Source organism: Eulemur rufifrons, chromosome 14 (genome assembly GCF_041146395.1).
Source record: "Eulemur rufifrons isolate Redbay chromosome 14, OSU_ERuf_1, whole genome shotgun sequence".
Lineage (NCBI taxonomy): Eukaryota > Metazoa > Chordata > Mammalia > Primates > Lemuridae > Eulemur > Eulemur rufifrons.
The window spans coordinates 7,735,827-7,753,339 of NC_090996.1; the positions used below are offsets into that span (position 1 = coordinate 7,735,827).

The 17,513-nt window shown below is 62.2% G+C and overlaps 1 protein-coding gene across 1 annotated transcript; it reads left to right on the forward strand.

Moving 5' to 3' along the window:
- Positions 1–990: 990 nt before the first annotated feature.
- Positions 991–17,433, forward strand: STX1A (syntaxin 1A). Its single transcript, XM_069486323.1, has 10 exons — positions 991–1,036; positions 9,049–9,126; positions 9,497–9,596; positions 12,055–12,129; positions 12,805–12,878; positions 12,968–13,076; positions 13,244–13,317; positions 14,084–14,221; positions 15,872–15,982; positions 16,151–17,433. The coding sequence occupies exons 1-10, from the start codon at positions 1,007–1,009 to the stop codon at positions 16,226–16,228; spliced, it is 867 nt and encodes a 288-aa protein (XP_069342424.1). The 5' UTR covers positions 991–1,006; the 3' UTR covers positions 16,229–17,433.
- The last annotated feature ends 80 nt before the right edge of the window (positions 17,434–17,513 follow it).

The window sequence follows — 17,513 nt, forward strand, 5'->3', positions numbered from 1 at the left end:
GGGCTGGACCGGCTCCAGAGCAATGCCTTGGCAGCCTGGGATAGGGAGCAGGGGGAGTGCTTGGCTTGAGGTCAAGAGGCTCTGGGCCACTGCATAGAAGGGACAGCTGGGGGCAGTGGGGGTGGTGGGGAGGTGGGTGTATGTGACTGCTGTTGCAACAGGATGCTGGCAGGGACCTACAAGGGAACATCGCCCCTCCACTCTCACCCCCCGAAAGGGTACTGCTGAGGTCTTCCCATTAGTCCCAGAGGAAGCTGGGCCTAGGCTCAGCTGCCCCCAGCTTCTAGACAGAAAACAGGACCTGAGGCCTGGGGCTGGAGCTCAGGGCTGGGGACGCAGGGAAAAGGGAAGGAGAGGGGCAACTTAAATCTCCCTTTCCCAAAGACAGAGGGGTTCCTGCGTCCCCACCGGGAGTGGAAACTAAAGGAAAAGCGGGGTCACCCAGCATCAAGCCCTGTGACCTGAGAACTCCCAGGGAAGAGGAGGCCGAGTTTGAGTTCGGGTCGGATGATGGGAGAAGGTGGGAAGGGTGGGGGCCCCGAGGTTGGAACTCTCTGGAGCAGGTTTCTGGCTGGGGGACTGGCGGACGGGGTGGGGCGGGGGCGGGGGGGGGGAACTGCAGGGGGATGCTGGAGGCCCCGTGGCAATGAAATCTGCCAGGGAGTTGCAACCTCCAGCAAATCCCCCGGGATGTGAAGGGCTCCGGGGATGAGGATCCAGGGTCCAGAACAGGGATGCGGAGCGGCAGAGTGGAGAGGGGGCTGGGGCTGCATCCCGGGCAGGGGTCACGAGTTGAGGACGCCGGGGGACGAGGCCCCACGGCTTCCAGTGGGGCGGGCCCGGGGCGGGGGCCGGGAGGGCGCTGGGCGGGGCCGGGCCGGGCTGGGCCGGGCCGGGGTCCCGGGGGCCGGGGCGGGGCCGGGCGGGCGCTGCGCAGCCGCGGGGCGGCCGCCGCGCATGCGGGGCTCACTCGGCTGCAGCCGGCGCCGCTGCCACTCCCGGGAGCATGAAGGACCGAACCCAGGAGCTCCGCACGGTGAGTCCGGCCCCGGCGCGCGGCCGCCCGCCGCCCGCGCCAGCGCGCCGGACACTCCCCGCCCGGCCCCGCGGCCAGCGAGCGTGGTGGCGGCCCCTGCGGCCCCGCTGGGCGGGAGGGAGCGGTGCGCGCCGGGGACCCCGACCCCCGTCCGGGTCCCGCCCCTCGAACCCATTCGGGGTCACGGGCTCGCGTGAGCTTGGCCGCGTTGACCCGTGGACTGGTGGCTGGAGCCCGGGGTCCTGGATAAACTTTTCGGCAATCCCTGGTTTTGGGGGGTCGGAGGGTTATTATGCGGTTTCGGTGACGGGACGGAGAGCCTGACCTCTCCCCCGCGCGTGGAGCGGGTCCTGTCTCTGTCCACCCACTGTCCCTCATCGCTGACTTCCCGTCCCCGCTCGGTGTAGACAGACGGCGGGACCGCGGTGGGAACGGGCCGGGGCGGCCCCCTGCCCAGACCCGCTGCGGGGCGCGCTGCGGAAACCCGGCCGTCGGTGAGGGCGGCCTCCTCGGCGGGAGCCGTCTCGCGGGGCGCCGCGCCGCCCCCGTCACCTGTGGCTCCCATCACCTGTGGCTCGTGGTCGGGATCCTCTGTCCGCCCGGGCTCTGGGAGGGGTCACACCCACCCCCGGTCCACCTTAGGGCTTCTGGGCAGCCCGGGCTAGCTTTTCCAGACCCTTCCGGGGTTCCGTGGTCTGACTGTGACCTGGATCAATACATTTTTCCACTTATGTCTCGGAAGCACCTGGGGTGTGGCTCCTGGGGCGGGGTTTAGGGGGAGTAGGAAGATGCACAAAGGTTCCAAGTCAGAGCCCCCCCTCCCAGCCCAGACAGAGACCCCTGCTGCCAGCTCCTCATCAACAGGGTCCCCTTCCCCTGGCCTCTGCCCCTAAGGACAGCAAGCCTGGGGGCCGGTGGGGGCAGTGAAGGAAATGAAGCCTCCCTGTGGGGGCAGGGGGCAGGGCTCAAGACCCGGGTGAGGCTCATCTGATCCCCTGGCTGTCCGCCCTGCTGGCAGGCCCCACCCACTGAGCACCGGGGGCCCCCCAGGCCGCCCGGTAGCTCCCAGATCCCTCTCCCTGCCACAGGGCTTGGAGCTAGAGCCCTCGGTCCCCCCTCATATGGAAAGTTTCAAGTGTCCTTTGGGCTTTTGACCACATGGCTTGTCTTCGGTGCCCAGAGGTTTCCTGAACTGATGCCCGAGTCTCCCCTCAGCACTCCAGCCTTGTCTGCAGGCAGCCTGTGCCCTCCTGCCTCCATCTCCCCCCTCGCTCTGGCCCTGGCGTGACAGCCCCCACCCTGCCGTCAGACCTGTGTTGTTCCTGGCTGAGTGCCCAGCCCCTGGGGTAAACCCCACGGGGTTTCAAAGGAAGAAGGTAGTCCCTTATGTGGTATATGGTCTCCAAACGCTCCCCCCACCAGCCCTTGTGGTTGCCCTCAAGTTTCCTGTGCTCTGCTGAGTGGAAAAGACTGTTATCTTGGTGATAAATGGCTGTGTGGTGTGTTGGCTGATGTTTGGGTGCCTGGTAGGTCGGAGGAGGGTATGTGTGGGGACCAAGCGACAGGGGAACAGCTCCTTACATGTGATGACATCATCTGGCTTGTCAGCCTTCATCCCCTGTGCTGAAAGGGCAACTGAGGCACAAAGGAGCAGTGGCTTGCCTGGTAGATCAAGAGGTGGTAGAAAGGGGCTTTGCCTAGTCCTTGAAGATGGTCAGACTTGGGCCTGGCTGGGACTGCGGCCCCCCAGGAGAGCTTGGGTTGTGTCTCTGACGTACACACACACACACACACACACACACGCTAGCCTGGGTGGTCCCTTAGATGGCGAGGCCTGGATTTGCTTTGAACTGTCTTAGGCTTCCACTCCAGGCATCCCCCACCCTGCCCACCCCAGCTGGGCATTCAGAGCCCACGGAGGCTGTACGCCCTGCTGGTGGCCCTGCCCATGAAGGGTTTCAAGCAGCCTCGAGGGGCGGCTGGCAGGAGCCCACACCAGGTGGAGTGGAATAGTCAGTCTTGAGGGGGTGCCATTCCTACAAGTCCCTTTCCCTCTGGGCCTGGGGTTCTTGTCTGTAAAGTGGAGATAGGAAAACCTAGAAGCCAGTTTCTCAGGGTGAGGGGCATGGTCACAGGTCTCCTGACTCCAGCTCCACATTTGGGGGAGACCTTGAACCCCAGGAGTCAGAATTTTCAGCCCGGAATCCCCAGGAATGAAGAGGCCAGTGCTGGCTGGGATGGACAGAGATGGTGCTGGGGACAGCGGCTGTGCGCACCACCCCCAACCCTCCCTCCCTCCCTCCTCCTCCTCCTTCTCCTTTCTCCTTCTCCCCCCATCCAACGCCACCACATTTGGAAGGGAGGCGAAGGGAGCTTATTTATAAAAGTCACACTTAGGGAAGGAGCTGGCGTGTTTCCTCGGCGCTCTGCAGGCCAGGCCCAGCCCTCCAGCCCTCTCCAGCCCCCACCTCTCTCGGGGCTGCTGCTTCCGTTCTGCAGAGGGAGAGAGAAGGGGGTCATTGGGGGCCAGTGGGGGGCCTCACCACTGTAGCAGGCCCTCAGATCAGCAGGGCCACCCCAGGGTGCAGGGGGGACAGAGAAACCTAAGTGGGCAAAGACTGGGCCAGGGTCAGACAGCCAGGGAGGGGCTTTGGGATAGGGCATCCCCAGACAGCCCCAGTCTGGCATGTAGTGGCCTCCATCCCTCGACTCAGAGACCTCCCTGAATTTCTTCCCTGGGGCCTCCCAAAGCTGACCTACCCCTCCCTAGGCCCAGAATGCTGTTTACCTACGGCTGAGCCATGTGGGACAGACACATGGGACCTGCTGCCGGAGGCAGAGGACAGAGGCAGTAGGGGGTGTTGGGGCAGCTGGAACCTGGAAGAAGAGAACTTGGGATGTCCCCGAAGGAGGAGCTGGATTGGAATAGGAGGAGAGAGGGGTGAGCTTGAGGAAGGGCAGAGAGGTAGGAATGCCCAACTGGGAGAGAACAGCTGGGGGTCCCGGCACCTGGCCTCTCAGGGCCCCTGGGTCCCCCTCAGGTCTAGACTGGGGCCAGCTCACTGGGGCTGCTGGGCAGGCCTGGATGGGGAAGCCCAGTGTCCCCTTGGCCCACCGGTTCCCTTCTCTCTCTCTCATTGTTGGGAAGAGACTGGTGGTTGGTCTCTGCTCATTTTCTCATCTGGAAAATGGAGCCAGCGTTCACTGCCTCGCAGGGCAGCATTTCTGCCCTAGATGAATGGGCACAGGGCAGGCTCTCCCTCCTTCCCTCCTGTTACCTCCCTGGGGTCTCTCAGAATAAATGATGGATCTGGGCACATTTTCCTTCAGGGGGCCGATGGAATGGCCTTCCTGGACCATCCGATCCAACCTCCTATCTTACAGATCAGAAAACTGAGGTCCAGAAAGGGAGCTGGGGCTGCCTCCCTGAGCTGCTGTGGGGCCCTGCTAAGGGGCAGGCTCTGCTGAGCAGGGACCTGGTGTTGGAGGCACAGGGAATACACAGACCTGGAGGGTGGGGACAGGGGGAGGGGATTGGCCTGGAGAGCCCTCTTTCCTGGAGACCCAGCCTGGCCTCTCACACACCCCTGACTCAGCTCCGGGCCTCTCTGCACTAGTGATATTGACTTTGATTAGTCATTTAAGAGAGGAAAGGAAAAAAATAGCCCTCGAGGCAGACAACAGCAACTCTGCTCAGCGGAGATGAATCAACCCTGTCGGCTGGCCTGGCGCCCTCCCCTGGGATGGACCTGGAGGCTGCCTGGCCTCCGTGCCTCTTGGAGGAATCGGACTCCTCCTTCCAGGAAGGCGTCCTGGAATCCTGGAGCCTGTGCCAGGGGAGACCACCAGGGCTGTCCCGCCTCCGCATGCACGGTGCTTCTGCGGGGTCTCCTCTTCCTGCCGGCTCTAGGCAGCTCTCCCAACTTCCATTCCTGATTGGAGGTGGTGAGGCCAGAGCTGGGACAGCAGGTCAGAGGGTGGGGGCAACCAGACTAGTGGTTCTCAACGCCTGGGGGGGGGAGTGTTTTGAAAAAACTGAACCTCACTATTCAGTCTGATTCAGTCTCGCTGGGGTGGAACCCTGGAAGCTGTGTTTTTTAAGTCCCCCCAAGGGATTCTGGTGCTAGGCCACTTTGAAAACCACATTGAGGACACACGGAATGTTGGGTGGATGGAAGTGGAGGAGGAAGAGGGTGGGTGCCCCCAGGTTTCTGATTTGCGGGGCCCTGGGACACAGGGGGTTTTGAGCCCAGGAGTTCAAGAGAAGAAAGAGGTGGGTCCTGGCTTGAGCCAGGTGGCACGCAAAGTGCCCATATGATATGTGGGTGCATCGGCCATAAGATATTTGGGCCTTTGAGCTTATAACTGCCCCGTGGCTCCGGCTGTCACCTGGCACACCAAAGCCTCCCAAGACCGCAGCTCCATTGCAGCCTCCGCTCCGGAGCCATTGCTGTTGCCTGGAAAGGGTTGTTAGATTCCCAAGGGAGCTGGGGCCCTAATCATTCAACACATGTCTGGGTGCCCACTTTTTGCATGTGTACAGTGTCCACCCTGGCCAGCCCAAGACACCAGGAAGACAGCATGCCAGGCTAACCTCATTATCTAGTTCCGTTTTGGTCAGGAGTGTCTGGGTTGGGAGACAGAGGCGGTGGGGGCGGGGCTCTGACATCCTACGTCCTTGTCAGTTTATTCAGTGTCCAATGGGAACTCATTGAGGTCTGAGTTGATCTAGAGGATGTCTCTAGAAGGGTGCCACAGGGCTCTGGCTTGGATGTGGATGCAGTTACAGGGGACAACAGAGTCAAGAGTTATCAGGGTCCTACAAACTGAAACAAGGATCAGAACAAATGAAGGAGTGCAACAGTAGCCGGGAGTGGCATATGCCTGGTGTCCCAGATACTTGGGAGGCCGAAGTGAAAGGATCGCTTGAGCCCAGGAGTTCAGGGCTGCGATGAGCTATGATTGTGCCACTGTACTCTTCAGTCTGGGCAACAAAGTGAGACCCTGTCTTGAAAAAAAAGAGAGAGAGAAAGAAAAGAAAAGACATGAAAACAGGAAAAAAGTCCCTCACTTGAGCCCAAAATTCAGTTGCATAGACAATGGTGGGGAAGGGCATGGGGTTTTCCTTGGTAGGAAGTGCTAAATGATCACTTATGTGATCTCTGGCTGCATTAATAGAGGTAGACCACACAGAAAGAGGGAGGGGATGGGTCAGATCTTTGGCACTGCTCAGACCACAGTCAGCAGCACATTGGGTTTGTGTGCTATACTGCAGAAGACAGAGGCAGAGCGGAACAAGTCTGGGCCAGGGGCTGCAATTTGGGGTCCCTGGGGAGGATCTGAAGGGGAAGGCATGCTTAATCCGAGGAAACCAGGGAAATGGATGTTACCTTCACATCTCCGACAGGTTCTTTATGGCCTGGGGCCAAACCACAGGACAGGGAAGGACTTTGTAACAATTGGGTTGCCCAGGATGGGCAGAGCTGCCTGGGAAATCTAGTGAGTGCTCCGTCACAGGAGGCATGCAAGCTGAGGCTGGAAACTGAGGCCAGGAGGACTTTGCAGGGCCCGAGAGAGTCTGCAGCTGTGGCTCCAACAGGGATGTAAATAGTGTGTGGGCATGAGACACTGATGGCGGGGAGGAGGCTTCTGAAAGGAGGTGGCATCCAAGGCTGGGGGGAATGTCAGCTTCCTGGAATCACAGTGGGTGGATTGTAGGGCAGGAGACGGTCAGGGGTGCGGTGTGGTAGGGCAGTGGGGTGAAGAGGAGGGGTGGGGTGCAAAGCCCTGAGGAGGAAGAGGTGGGAGGACTTGGTGAGCTGGGGTTCCCTTGGAGCGTCCCCTCTGGGTTTTGCTTGGAGCCACATGCCCAGGCTGGGAGGTCAGGCCCTCAACCCTCTGACTGGCTTTGGGGCCAGACTGAATGCCGCCTCCAGGGTGTACACCAACCTGGGTGCCCCAGGCAGACCCTGGCCTGGTCTCCCCTCCCCCAGCTCTGCCCTCATAGGTGGAGCATCTGGAGGAGGGTGTGGGAGCTCCCCTGCCCACCTCTGTTGGAGAAACTTCCCGACCCAGCCTTCAGCTCGCTGGGGAGGCCACCGAGCTCGCAGGTCGGGCTGGCTGCACGCCTGGAGAAGATATGTCTTCGTTTTCCAGATGAGCAAGCTGAGGCCGGGAGAGGCACCAGCCCAGATGCCAGCAGTCGCTGAGGGCAGGGCAGGGGCTCGCTCAGCAGGCTGCAAGGAGAATTTTCCACCTCTTTCCCCAGAGCAAGGGGTGGCCAGAGCTGGAAAATTCTCCGTCCACCCTTTCTCATCACCCCTCTCCTCCGGGCACCAGGACAGAGAGGGCCGGGTGCTGCATGGCAGGAACTCCTGGGGCCAACTTCCCAACCCTGCAGGCTGCCCAGGGTGGGGAGCTGGGCTCCTGCAAGCTGTGCTCTGCCTCAGTTTCCCTAGGGAGTGCTCCTCTGACTCAACTCCTAGGCCTGGCATGGTCTGAAAGTGTGACTATGGCTCCTAGATTCTCTGTGATTAGGGGAGAAGGGCTTGATGGGGGAGGGGTGGCCACCTGGTGCCACCACAGGCCCTTGTGGGGAGTGGGAACAAGGATTTATTTTAGCTGCTGGGGGAGGAGGTGTGATCTCTTGATATTAGGGCCCTCTGAGCCACCTCCAGAAAAGCTCCCAGCCACCCCTCTCCTGGCTGGTCCCCATTTGGCGGGGTAAGGGGGCCCGTGGACCCCCAACACAGCACCTTAGAGAACACGCTCGGCTTTCCCGCCCTTTCTGCACCTCCCTCCCTGCATCCAGGCCTCACTGTCCCCATGTCACAGCAGAGCAGACAGACCCAGATGGGAAGCCCCTCAGCTGCTTGGTGTCTGCTGGGGCTGGGCCCAGCCCGGTGGGTCCCCTCAGCTTTCCCAGCCCCTCCACCTCCGTCTGCCTCGGTCCTGGCAAGAGGGCACCGAGGCGGGCCTGGTGCTGAGCTAGGCCGTGCCTGTTCCCACGGGGCGCTGAGAATGAGGTGGGGCTGAGCCCTAAACGCCAGGCTGAGCAGTGTCGATCGCTGCCCTAGGGTGGCCGCCTGGGTATCCTTGCCTTGGCTGTGCAGCGGGACCTTGGCCTTGCCGGCAGATTGGGCTGACCCTGGCCGACTCGAGGTGTCAGGGGCAGACAGTAATGACCGTGGCCAGCGTACTGGGCAGCCAGAGGTGTAATTACCTCTGCCCCATGATGGGGGTGGCTTTTGTACAGCTGCTCCTGGGGCAGCAGGGTGGGGCCTATGCCTGAGGCAGGCCCCGAGCCAAGTGGCAACGTGACCGGCCCCTCGCGCCTGCCAGACCCAGCTCTGGGGCTGGAAGGAAGGAGGACCAATGTCCAACGTCCCGGCTGACAGGGAGAAAGAAGATTCCTAAGACGCCGAGTGGGCAAAGCTGCACCCAGCAGCACCCCTCACAGGCAGTGTCTCCCAGGCCTGTCGGGGGTACTGTGGAGATGGCCCCATGTCTGAGCCGTCCCTCCCCTGGGGCAGGGTTTGGTGGTCCCCAGGCCCGGGACGGAGTGGGCAGGCCTCACCCTGCAGGGCCCACCCTGGGAAGGGAGCTTGGGACCTCTGGGCTCCACCTGGATGAAAACCACTGGCCAGGAGAGTAGGGAGTGCGGCTCCCAGGAATCTGTCCCAGGCAAGGCCTGGGGACCCCGGGGGGCCAGACAGAGGCCTCCCCAGCTGCAGGGAGGGGCAGGCAGCTAGGCAGGAGACAGAGTCCTTGGCCTCGAGGCCGAGACTTGGCCCTGGGACCCACTTGACAGGCAAGGCCTCTCTCCTCCTGCTGGGTCCCCAGCAACCCTCCAGTTCTCACTGCGGCCGGCAGCTGAGGGCACAGCCAGGCCTGTTCTTGTCCCTGCCCAGAGGCCCCCAGGAGGGAGGGGGCTGGGCCGGGCCATGGAGCTGCACGCTGTGCGCCTGCATGTGCCATGACAGATCCATTCACATGTGCACCACCCTGTGCAGGCCAAGGACAGCGATGATGATGATGACGTCACCGTCACCGTGGACCGAGACCGCTTCATGGATGAGTTCTTTGAGCAGGTGGGAGCCGGCACACCCCCCCCTCCCCGTGTACTGCCAGGCCTTGGGTGGCCACCTCTCGCTTCTGTGCCAGGCCCTGGGCTCTTACACACCCCCTGTGCCTGACTCCACAGCCCAGCGACAGCAACTAGTGAGCTCATGAAGGCACTTTGAGGGCAAATAGATGGAAGCTCAGCACGGAGCAAAGTTTGGGGTCCCCTCTTCCCCACCTTGGAAGTACGCCTGGGAGCAGCCACTCCCCACACCCCGCCTCCCGAAGCCTGGCCCGTGCTCTCCCTGAGCCCTGACCTGGGCCCTACTTGGGCCAAGCCCCAGGCCCGAGAAGCCTCTCCCCAGATTTTCTCCTCCTGACCCTGGCCTTGGCCCGCAGGTGGAGGAGATCCGGGGCTTCATTGACAAGATCGCCGAGAACGTGGAGGAGGTGAAGCGGAAGCACAGCGCCATCCTGGCCTCCCCCAACCCCGACGAGAGTGAGTGTGTGGGTGGCGGGCACAGGTTTCAGGCCCCACAGGCCTCCACGAAGGGGCTCCTGCCGGGGGGCACTCATGGAACCCCAGTGCCCCTCATTGCTGGTGGGCAGAGGGGGGCCCGAGCTGGCCAGGCTGGGAAGGGTCCATGAGAAGCCTCAGGAAACACAGCTGTCCCCAGCCTGGCATTGAGGGGTCAGTGCCCAGTATCGCTGGCCGTGGGACCGGGTCTCATGCAAAGACTTGAGTGGTGGCAGGGGTGGCCCTCCTCGGGCCTGGGTGGGTCAGGTGGCCAGCCCCGCCCTCCCTGCGTAAGCTGGCTGCTGCCCTGGGCTTCTGGGGGGCGGGAAGCAGAGGGAGCTGTCTCTGACCAATAGGAGGCCCCGCCCCGCCCCGCCCCGCCCCGCCCATCCCCTCCCGGGGAGCAGATGGCAGCTCCGCAGCGCTGTGGGAGGGCAGGCCGGACAAGCAGGCAGAGCTTCCGGAAAGAGCTGGCAGCCCTGGCGCCTGGCCACGTGGTACCCCGGAGCGGGCATTCTCGGGGCTCCAGGAAGTCACCCTTCTCCCGCCACACAAGATTCCACTCCCCAGACAGGCCCTGTGACCCGGCCCCCACATTCCCGTTGAGATGGTTGTTGCTGCACTAAGGTGCCAGGCTGAGCACAAGCACGCAGGCCCCCTCGTCCCCTCCCCAGGTGTTCCAGGAGGAGAGGCCTGGCCACCCAGGTGCCCATGGTTGGACCATCTTCTCACCTCCAGCACTGCCTCCCTGCCCACGGCCCCTCACCCTCGAACCCACTGGCTTCTTCAAGAACCCAGAATAAATCCTTCCGCAGCCCCCAGCGTGCTTGAACCCAGGCCAGGGCCACACCCACCAAGCCCAGGGCCAGGCCCTCGGAAGGCTGAACGGGTCAGGTGGGAGCCAAGGAAGGAGAGGGACCACCTAGGGAAGGGGACACTCGGGGCAGCCATCACGCTTTGCCCCTCCCCCCGGAGATCTGTCTGGATGGCAGCACGTGACACATGTCTGTGCCCACGTATATCTGGGTCGCCGTGTGTCCCTGTGTGGGTTGCTCCTGCTAAGGGTCAGAAGGTGACTGACTGGGGTAGGGACAGAGTCCTGTACAGGTCAGGGGAGGGGCCTCCCAATTGCTGGCGGGTGGGTGGGCATCGGGGGCGCCCTCTCTCAGGGGTCCCTCGTGCCATCTGTACTTCTTCCCCATGTCAAACACAGTCAGAAGGGACCAGTTCAGAATCACCACCCATGACCTGGCTGAGTACGAGGCTCTCAGAAGGGAGGGGGCTCCCAGGTGGGGGGTCCAGGGCAGAGGCGGAGGGAGCAGAGTTACTGAGGAGTCACGAGAAGAGACGGCAGAGAGTGGGGGGCTTTCCTGGGCTAAGGCTCGCTCTGCCTGCTCTGGGGGCCGCCATCCGGGCTGGGCTATTTTGGGTCTGAGCAAAAGAGGCTGAGACATCAGAGCAGCTGGTAACCGAGTTTTCCTTTGTTCTTACGAATGAGGCGCCCTCCTCCGCTCCTCCGAACCCCTCTTCCGCACCCCACCCCACTCGCACTCCACTTGGGAGGGGATCCCATGTAGGGCCTTCCTGAGAGAGCTCTGTCAACTCCCCTCCGCAGTGCCCTCTGGGAGAAACCCCCCCAGAGGCAGCAGAGGGCGGTTGGAGCTCGGTCTGGCTTCTCCTAGGGGGGAGTCCTGGGGGTGCCCTGAGGCTTGGGTGTTGCCCCAGGTTGACAGCCAGCCCCTCTCAGGGAAGGTGAACTAGGCACCCCAGTGGACTTGGCCAACTTCAGGGAAGAAGGGCCAGACACACTATGCCACCGCCTGCCCCCAGCTTCACCTCTCCTAGGCCCCAGCTACCTGCCACCTCCAGGAGCGACTGTGCCCCAGGGCCCACCTCTTTGAACCTCTTCTCCGTCAGCTGCCACCCAGGCCATCCACCCCCCCCCCCACGGGGCACTCCACTGAGCTCAGCACCTGGGGAGGGGCCCCACCCAGGGTGTTTGAGGCTGTGACTCTGGGCAGTGTGGGGCTGGGGGGCATCTCCCTCCCTGACCCCCTGTCAGCCCACTGGGCCAGGTAATGCCAGGTGAGCCTGCACCCCCCACCTTCGACTCAGGCAAGTATCAAGTCAGTGTTCCTCGAGCCAACTCCAGCATCGCCAGCTGCTCCACAATTATTTCTGCCTTAAATTTAGACCCATCTGTTATCTACAGGGGGTGGGGGCGCCAGCGACGGAGGAGGGGAGGCTCCTTGAAAGGCAGCACAAGAGGGGGTGAGGCTGCAGCTGGTGTGGCCCTGGCAGAGCCTGAGCCAGGGGAAGAGAGGAGACCTGGGGTCTGCCCAGAGCACCCCCGTCAAGCCCCCTGTGCGGGAGGCTGAGTCTGCATGGCAGGCAGGGAAGGAGCCCAGGGGCTCTACCCCCGCCCCTTCTGCCTCCCCAGAGACGAAGGAGGAGCTGGAAGAACTCATGTCCGACATAAAGAAGACAGCAAACAAAGTTCGTTCCAAGTTAAAGAGTGAGTCAGGCTCCCAGATGTGTCTGGGGGTGGTTGGGGGTCCTCTAGGCCTGCTTGCTCCGTGTAGCCCATGGGGTCTCACTAACCCTGAGGGCTGCACCGGATCTCGCTTTCCTTTATGAGGGCAGCAGCGTGTGCCCGTTCACTCAGCAGCTACTTGGCCAGGCCCTGGCTGGGCCTAGGGACACAGACGCTGAGGCTGTATGGAGGGAGTGCTCCGCTCTGGGCCCTGCCCCTCACCTCTGTTCAAGAGGGTCTAAGAAGTGGCCAGCACCTCCTGGTCTCGAGCAAAAGCCCCTGTACGCTCGAGTGAACACAGACATGCACACCCATGAATGCCGAGGCCTCAGGCACACGCCCTGCAGGTTGTGGCCACCTGGCCCTCCCAGCTCTGGGCACAGCCTCTCTGAGTGCAGAGGCACAGGGTGGCCTGAGCCACCAGCCCTCGCACACAGTAGGTGCTCACACACAGCTCGGGTGTGCCTGAGGCCTCACGGGTGGGTGGGTGTGCGCTCACACACGTGCACACGCTTCGCCCCTCCTCCCGTCAGTGCCTGGTGCTTCCCTGACCCCACCACTCACGGGCCACACGCGGCGCCCCCCAGGGCAGCTGGGGAGGCAGATCTGGGTGTGTGGGTTGGGGGGCGGTGGCCAGCAGCCATCTGTTCCCCCCAGGCATCGAGCAGAGCATTGAGCAGGAGGAAGGCCTGAACCGCTCCTCAGCTGACTTGAGGATCCGGAAGACACAGGTGCAGGCCGGGACTCTTGGGTGGGCGGGCACTTGAGCCTCTGGGTCTCTCTGGGGCCTGACACCTGCACCCCCATCTTGGACCCCCAGCACTCCACGCTGTCGCGAAAGTTTGTGGAGGTCATGTCAGAGTACAATGCAACGCAGTCTGACTACCGCGAACGCTGCAAGGGCCGCATCCAGAGGCAGCTGGAGATCAGTGAGCTGAGGGGCGGGGCCCGGGCCGGAGCTGGAGGGGCGGGGCCCAAGGCTGGAGGGGCGGGGCCCAGGGTTAGATGGGTAGGGGGCGTGGGCTGGAGGGGCGGGGCCTGGGGCTCATGCTGAGCTCCAGGGAGAGGGCCAGGCTCAGTGTGACCCCACTGGCAGCTGGCCGGACCACAACAAGTGAGGAGCTGGAGGACATGCTGGAGAGTGGGAACCCTGCCATCTTTGCCTCTGGGGTGAGTGTGACCTTCCATGACCCACCTACCATGTCCCCCTACCATGACCCCTAGTATGTGTGCAAAGTGCTGGGTTTGGACAGCATTTGGACATAGCCACCTTGTAAGGTAGGTTTTAGAGGAGGGAAGGCTAAGTCCCAGAGAGGGAAAGGGACCAGGCTGAGGTAACGTAAACGTTAGTGGCAAAAGTGGAATCAGAACGCCGTCTCCTGGTGCCTCCCATGTGGATCCACTTCCTTGCTGCCCTTGACTACTTGCCAATGGCCAGGGGCCCCTCCCATCATCCTTGGGACCTTTTTGTCCTCCCGGAGGACATTTGGCTGTCTTTACTTTCAAGTGAAGCTCTGTGCTATGCCGTGAAGCAGGTGCTTCCGGGGAGGTGGCACACAGGTGTGGGAGGCAGCTGGGGGTGTGGGTTCCAGGAGGAGAGAGGGGAAAGGTGGGGAGAAAGGCATTTCCAGGCCTGGGTCTATGGGGCAGTCAGCTTGGGCTCTGCAAAATGCTGTTGATAAGAGCTCTTACTTACTGAGCACTTACTATGTGGTGAGCGCAGGTGGGGAGTGTTAATAGCCCATGATAGATAGGAAATTGGGTCACAGAGAAATTAGGTAACAGCCAGCAGGTGGTAAAGCCAAGCGGCGAGGTGGGCAGGGCTGTGGCTAGGGAGGAAGCCGCAGGCCCCTTCCAGAGCAATTCTGCCTGTCCCAGCGGCCTTCCCGCTCAGCCTGCCCACCCGCCCAGCTCTGCGTCCGCTCCCACCCCCTAGATCATCATGGACTCCAGCATCTCGAAGCAGGCTCTGAGCGAGATTGAGACGCGGCACAGCGAGATCATCAAGCTGGAGAACAGCATCCGGGAGCTGCATGACATGTTCATGGACATGGCCATGCTCGTTGAGAGTCAGGTGAGCGCCCGGGTCCCCACAGCCCAGCCCACAGCAGCACGCAGGGCTGCACTAACCCCTCCCCTTTCTGCCTGACATGCTGTCCTGTCCGGGAGGGACCAAGTCCTCAGGTAACCAACCACCCGCTGTTGAAATTGCCGCCAGGGCCCTGCCTTCCTGAAGGACCCTCTTCTCTGCATGGCTGTGCTTGGCCCTCCGGGACCCCAGGCCCTGCATGGCCCCCAGGCCCTGCACGGCCCCACCCACCTCCACCCAGCCCTGCTCTGGCTCATTCACCGACTGTCTAGCACGGGGCCAGGTGGACCCGGCGCTCTCCTAGGAGCTGGAGGTGTAGCAGTGACCAGGACAGCTGAGGGGCTTGCTTCCTGGAGCGAGTGGATATTAGGTGAAAAGTCTGTGTAAGGACAAATGGAATGTCCTCCAGTGGTACCAGGTGCTCAGAAGGTGTTAGGAGGAGGCAGTGTGATAGGACAGTGGTGCTCAATATTGAAACTGCCTGGGAATCACCTGCAGGACTTGTCGTAAGTTTCTGCGTCCCCATTCCCAGAGACTGATATGTTGAGGTGGGGCCCATGAATGTGCATCGGACAAGCTTAAGGGTGATGCCGATGCTGCTGGTCTGAGGCCACTTGCAGTCACACTGATAGAATGACGGGGGTGGCCACTTTGGCGGGGAGTGGTCAAGGAAGCCCTTTCCAAGAAGGGAGCATTTGAGCTGATATCAGAAAAGGTGAACAGGAGCCAGCCGTGAAAGCTTCCCAGGGAAGACTGAAGAGCTGCCCCCAGGCAGAGGGACAGCAAGGCCAAGGTCCTGAGCCTGGCAAAGCTGGACTTACTTGAGGAGCAGAAAGGAGGCCCACAGGGCTGGGGCGCAGGCAGCGGTCAGAGCTGAGAGGAAGCTGGAGATGCGACAGACGTGGCCTTGGCAGGCAGTGCTGGGACATGTGGAGTCTCTTCTAGACTCGGGGGTTAAGTGTGGGAGTGACGGCCTTAGGAAGCAGGGAGGCCACCAGGAAGCTGCTCCTGCCATGCTGGTGAGAGACAGACCATGGCGACATGGACACCAGTGAGGGCAATGGGCTTGGAGAGGGAGACATGCCCTGGGAGTCTTGTAGGACATTCACAGTCACATTGGCCTCCGGGGGCAGCATGGGACCAGATTACAGGGTCCAAGAAGGCTGTGGGGCTGAGCAAGGGGGTCAGTCATAGCTGGATGGAGCCATCATGCCCGAGGAGGATGGAGCGGGAACTCCCCTGGGGTCACCCTAGGAGCTATGGCCAGGGCAGGCCCAGAGGCCAGCCCGCCCACTCCTACCCCTGCCTTCCTCTGCCTGGCACCGTCCTCTCTGGCATTGGCACAGGGGTCAGGGCCCCAGCTGAGCGTTCTCTGCATGGTCTCCAAGCCTTGGCTGAGACTGCATGGCGACTTCCACCCCCAGGATGGCTGCTCTGCGGGGAGAGGTGGGGTCTGCCCTGGGGAGCCTACGGTGCCCACGCCGCCCTGTCCCAGGTACCTGGCTCTACCAGCCCTTCTCACGCCCCCTTTTTCCCCCCCTCTAGCCTCAGGGTGCTTTCCTGAAGTCCTGCCCTGAGACCCTCCTGACCCTGAGGAGGGGGCCCTCTGGAGCTTGGGTGCCCCCGGCCCTGCAGGGGGAGATGATTGACAGGATCGAGTACAACGTGGAGCACGCAGTGGACTATGTGGAGAGGGCCGTGTCTGACACCAAGAAGGCCGTCAAGTACCAGAGCAAGGCGCGCCGGGTCAGTAGCCCCAGCTGTGCCCGAGCCCACATCCCAGCACCCGTCAGGGCCGGCCATCCCACAGTCCCCTGCTCCAGGCTGTCACCTTCCCCACTTAGAGCCCCAGACTCGGTTCATCCCTCCCTACCCCCGAGCCCGTCTGAGGCCCTCCTGCCTGCTCCCCTGCAGAAGAAAATCATGATCATCATCTGCTGTGTGGTCCTGGGCATCATCATCGCCTCCACCTTTGGCGGCATCTTCGGATAGGAGCCCCCAACCTGCCACTCCACTTCAGACGGCCACCCCAAGGAGGCCCCTGGCTGCTGCTGCCTGGCTGGGTTGCCCTCCCCACCCCCGCCTCTGGCTCGGAGCACTCTCCCTCCCATACTGCGCCATTCTCTGCCATGGGCCCTCCAGTCCCACCCTGCCCTGAGCCGTGTCGTGTGCATGATCTTTGTGACAGTGTCGTCTGTACAGAAGAGACAGAGGGAAATAGCCAGTGGGCCCTGGCCACCTCCCTTTACCAGGCAGGGCTGCCCAGGGTGGCCCACGCTACTCCTCCTTGCCTCCAGTAATACCACTCAGGCCTGGGGGCTGCCCTTTCCTGGGATCAAGGGTCTTTCTGGACCCCAACCTTGCATCTAGCTGACCTGCCCACCTGCCCTGTCCTCTGGCCTCTCCAGCTGTCCCCACAAGCCGAGCCCCAAGGGGTGGGGACCAGCTGGCCACATGGTGCTGCTTTTCAGATTAGGGGAGGGGTGGCCTTGAGTGACAGCCCAGCTCCAAGCCTCTAATAGCTGATCACTGCCAGGGAGGCTCAGGGTGCTGTGGCTTCGGGCCATGTCAAGACCAGGCTCCCTCCCCTGCACAGGGGCAAAGTCCAACAGGCCTTCAGCCTCAACTTCCCTTCCCACATTCCTGCAGCCCCAGGAGCAACCCCTCTGGGCTAGGCCCGACCCCAGGAGACCCTCTGGAAGAGGCAGGCTGGTGCCCAGTCCCAGCCACCCCTGCAGCTCGAGGCAGAGCAGGCCTCAGTCCAGTCCTCAAGCCAGTGTTGCATGTTTGGGACAGCAGTCCCTGCTCTCTTGTGCTCCAGGAAGTCAGGTGTCACTTCAGGCCTGCAATCTCATCCTGCCCTTGCCGTCCCCCATTGATGTGCCACATGGGTGTCAGTGTCTCGGATGCAGTATTCAGCAGCCAGCCAGGGAGGGCCGCCTCCCCCTCCCCACCATCTTGGGGCTTCTTGTCAGAAATGTGCCCCCGCCCCAAGACCACTCTCCCTCGTCGACAGGCAAGGAGTGTGCATGCGAGCGCATGCAGTAGGGGGTGGGGCCGCGTCTGGGTACCCCATCTGCCCTCAGCTTTGCTCCTGCCCAGTGACTGTGACCACTGTCCGTGTTGCCTTCTTCAAAGCGACTCCCTCCCACCCCTTCACCAAAGGTCTTGGTACAACCAGCTGCCCATTTTGTGAAATTTTTATGTAGAATAAACATTTGTATCTGTACCAGGCCGCTGCACTAGATTTCTTTCCCTCTGCAGTGTCACAGCCTTA

What these genes read in the sequence shown, in the direction of transcription:
- STX1A (XM_069486323.1), top strand. Translation starts at nt 1,007, where the DNA reads ATGAAGGACCGAACCCAGGAGCTCCGCACG. An exon ending in GAACCCAGGAGCTCCGCACG is followed by an intron (nt 1,037 to 9,048) that starts GTGAGTCCGGCC and finishes CACCCTGTGCAG; the next exon opens with GCCAAGGACAGCGATGATGA. An exon ending in TGAGGATCCGGAAGACACAG is followed by an intron (nt 12,879 to 12,967) that starts GTGCAGGCCGGG and finishes TTGGACCCCCAG; the next exon opens with CACTCCACGCTGTCGCGAAA.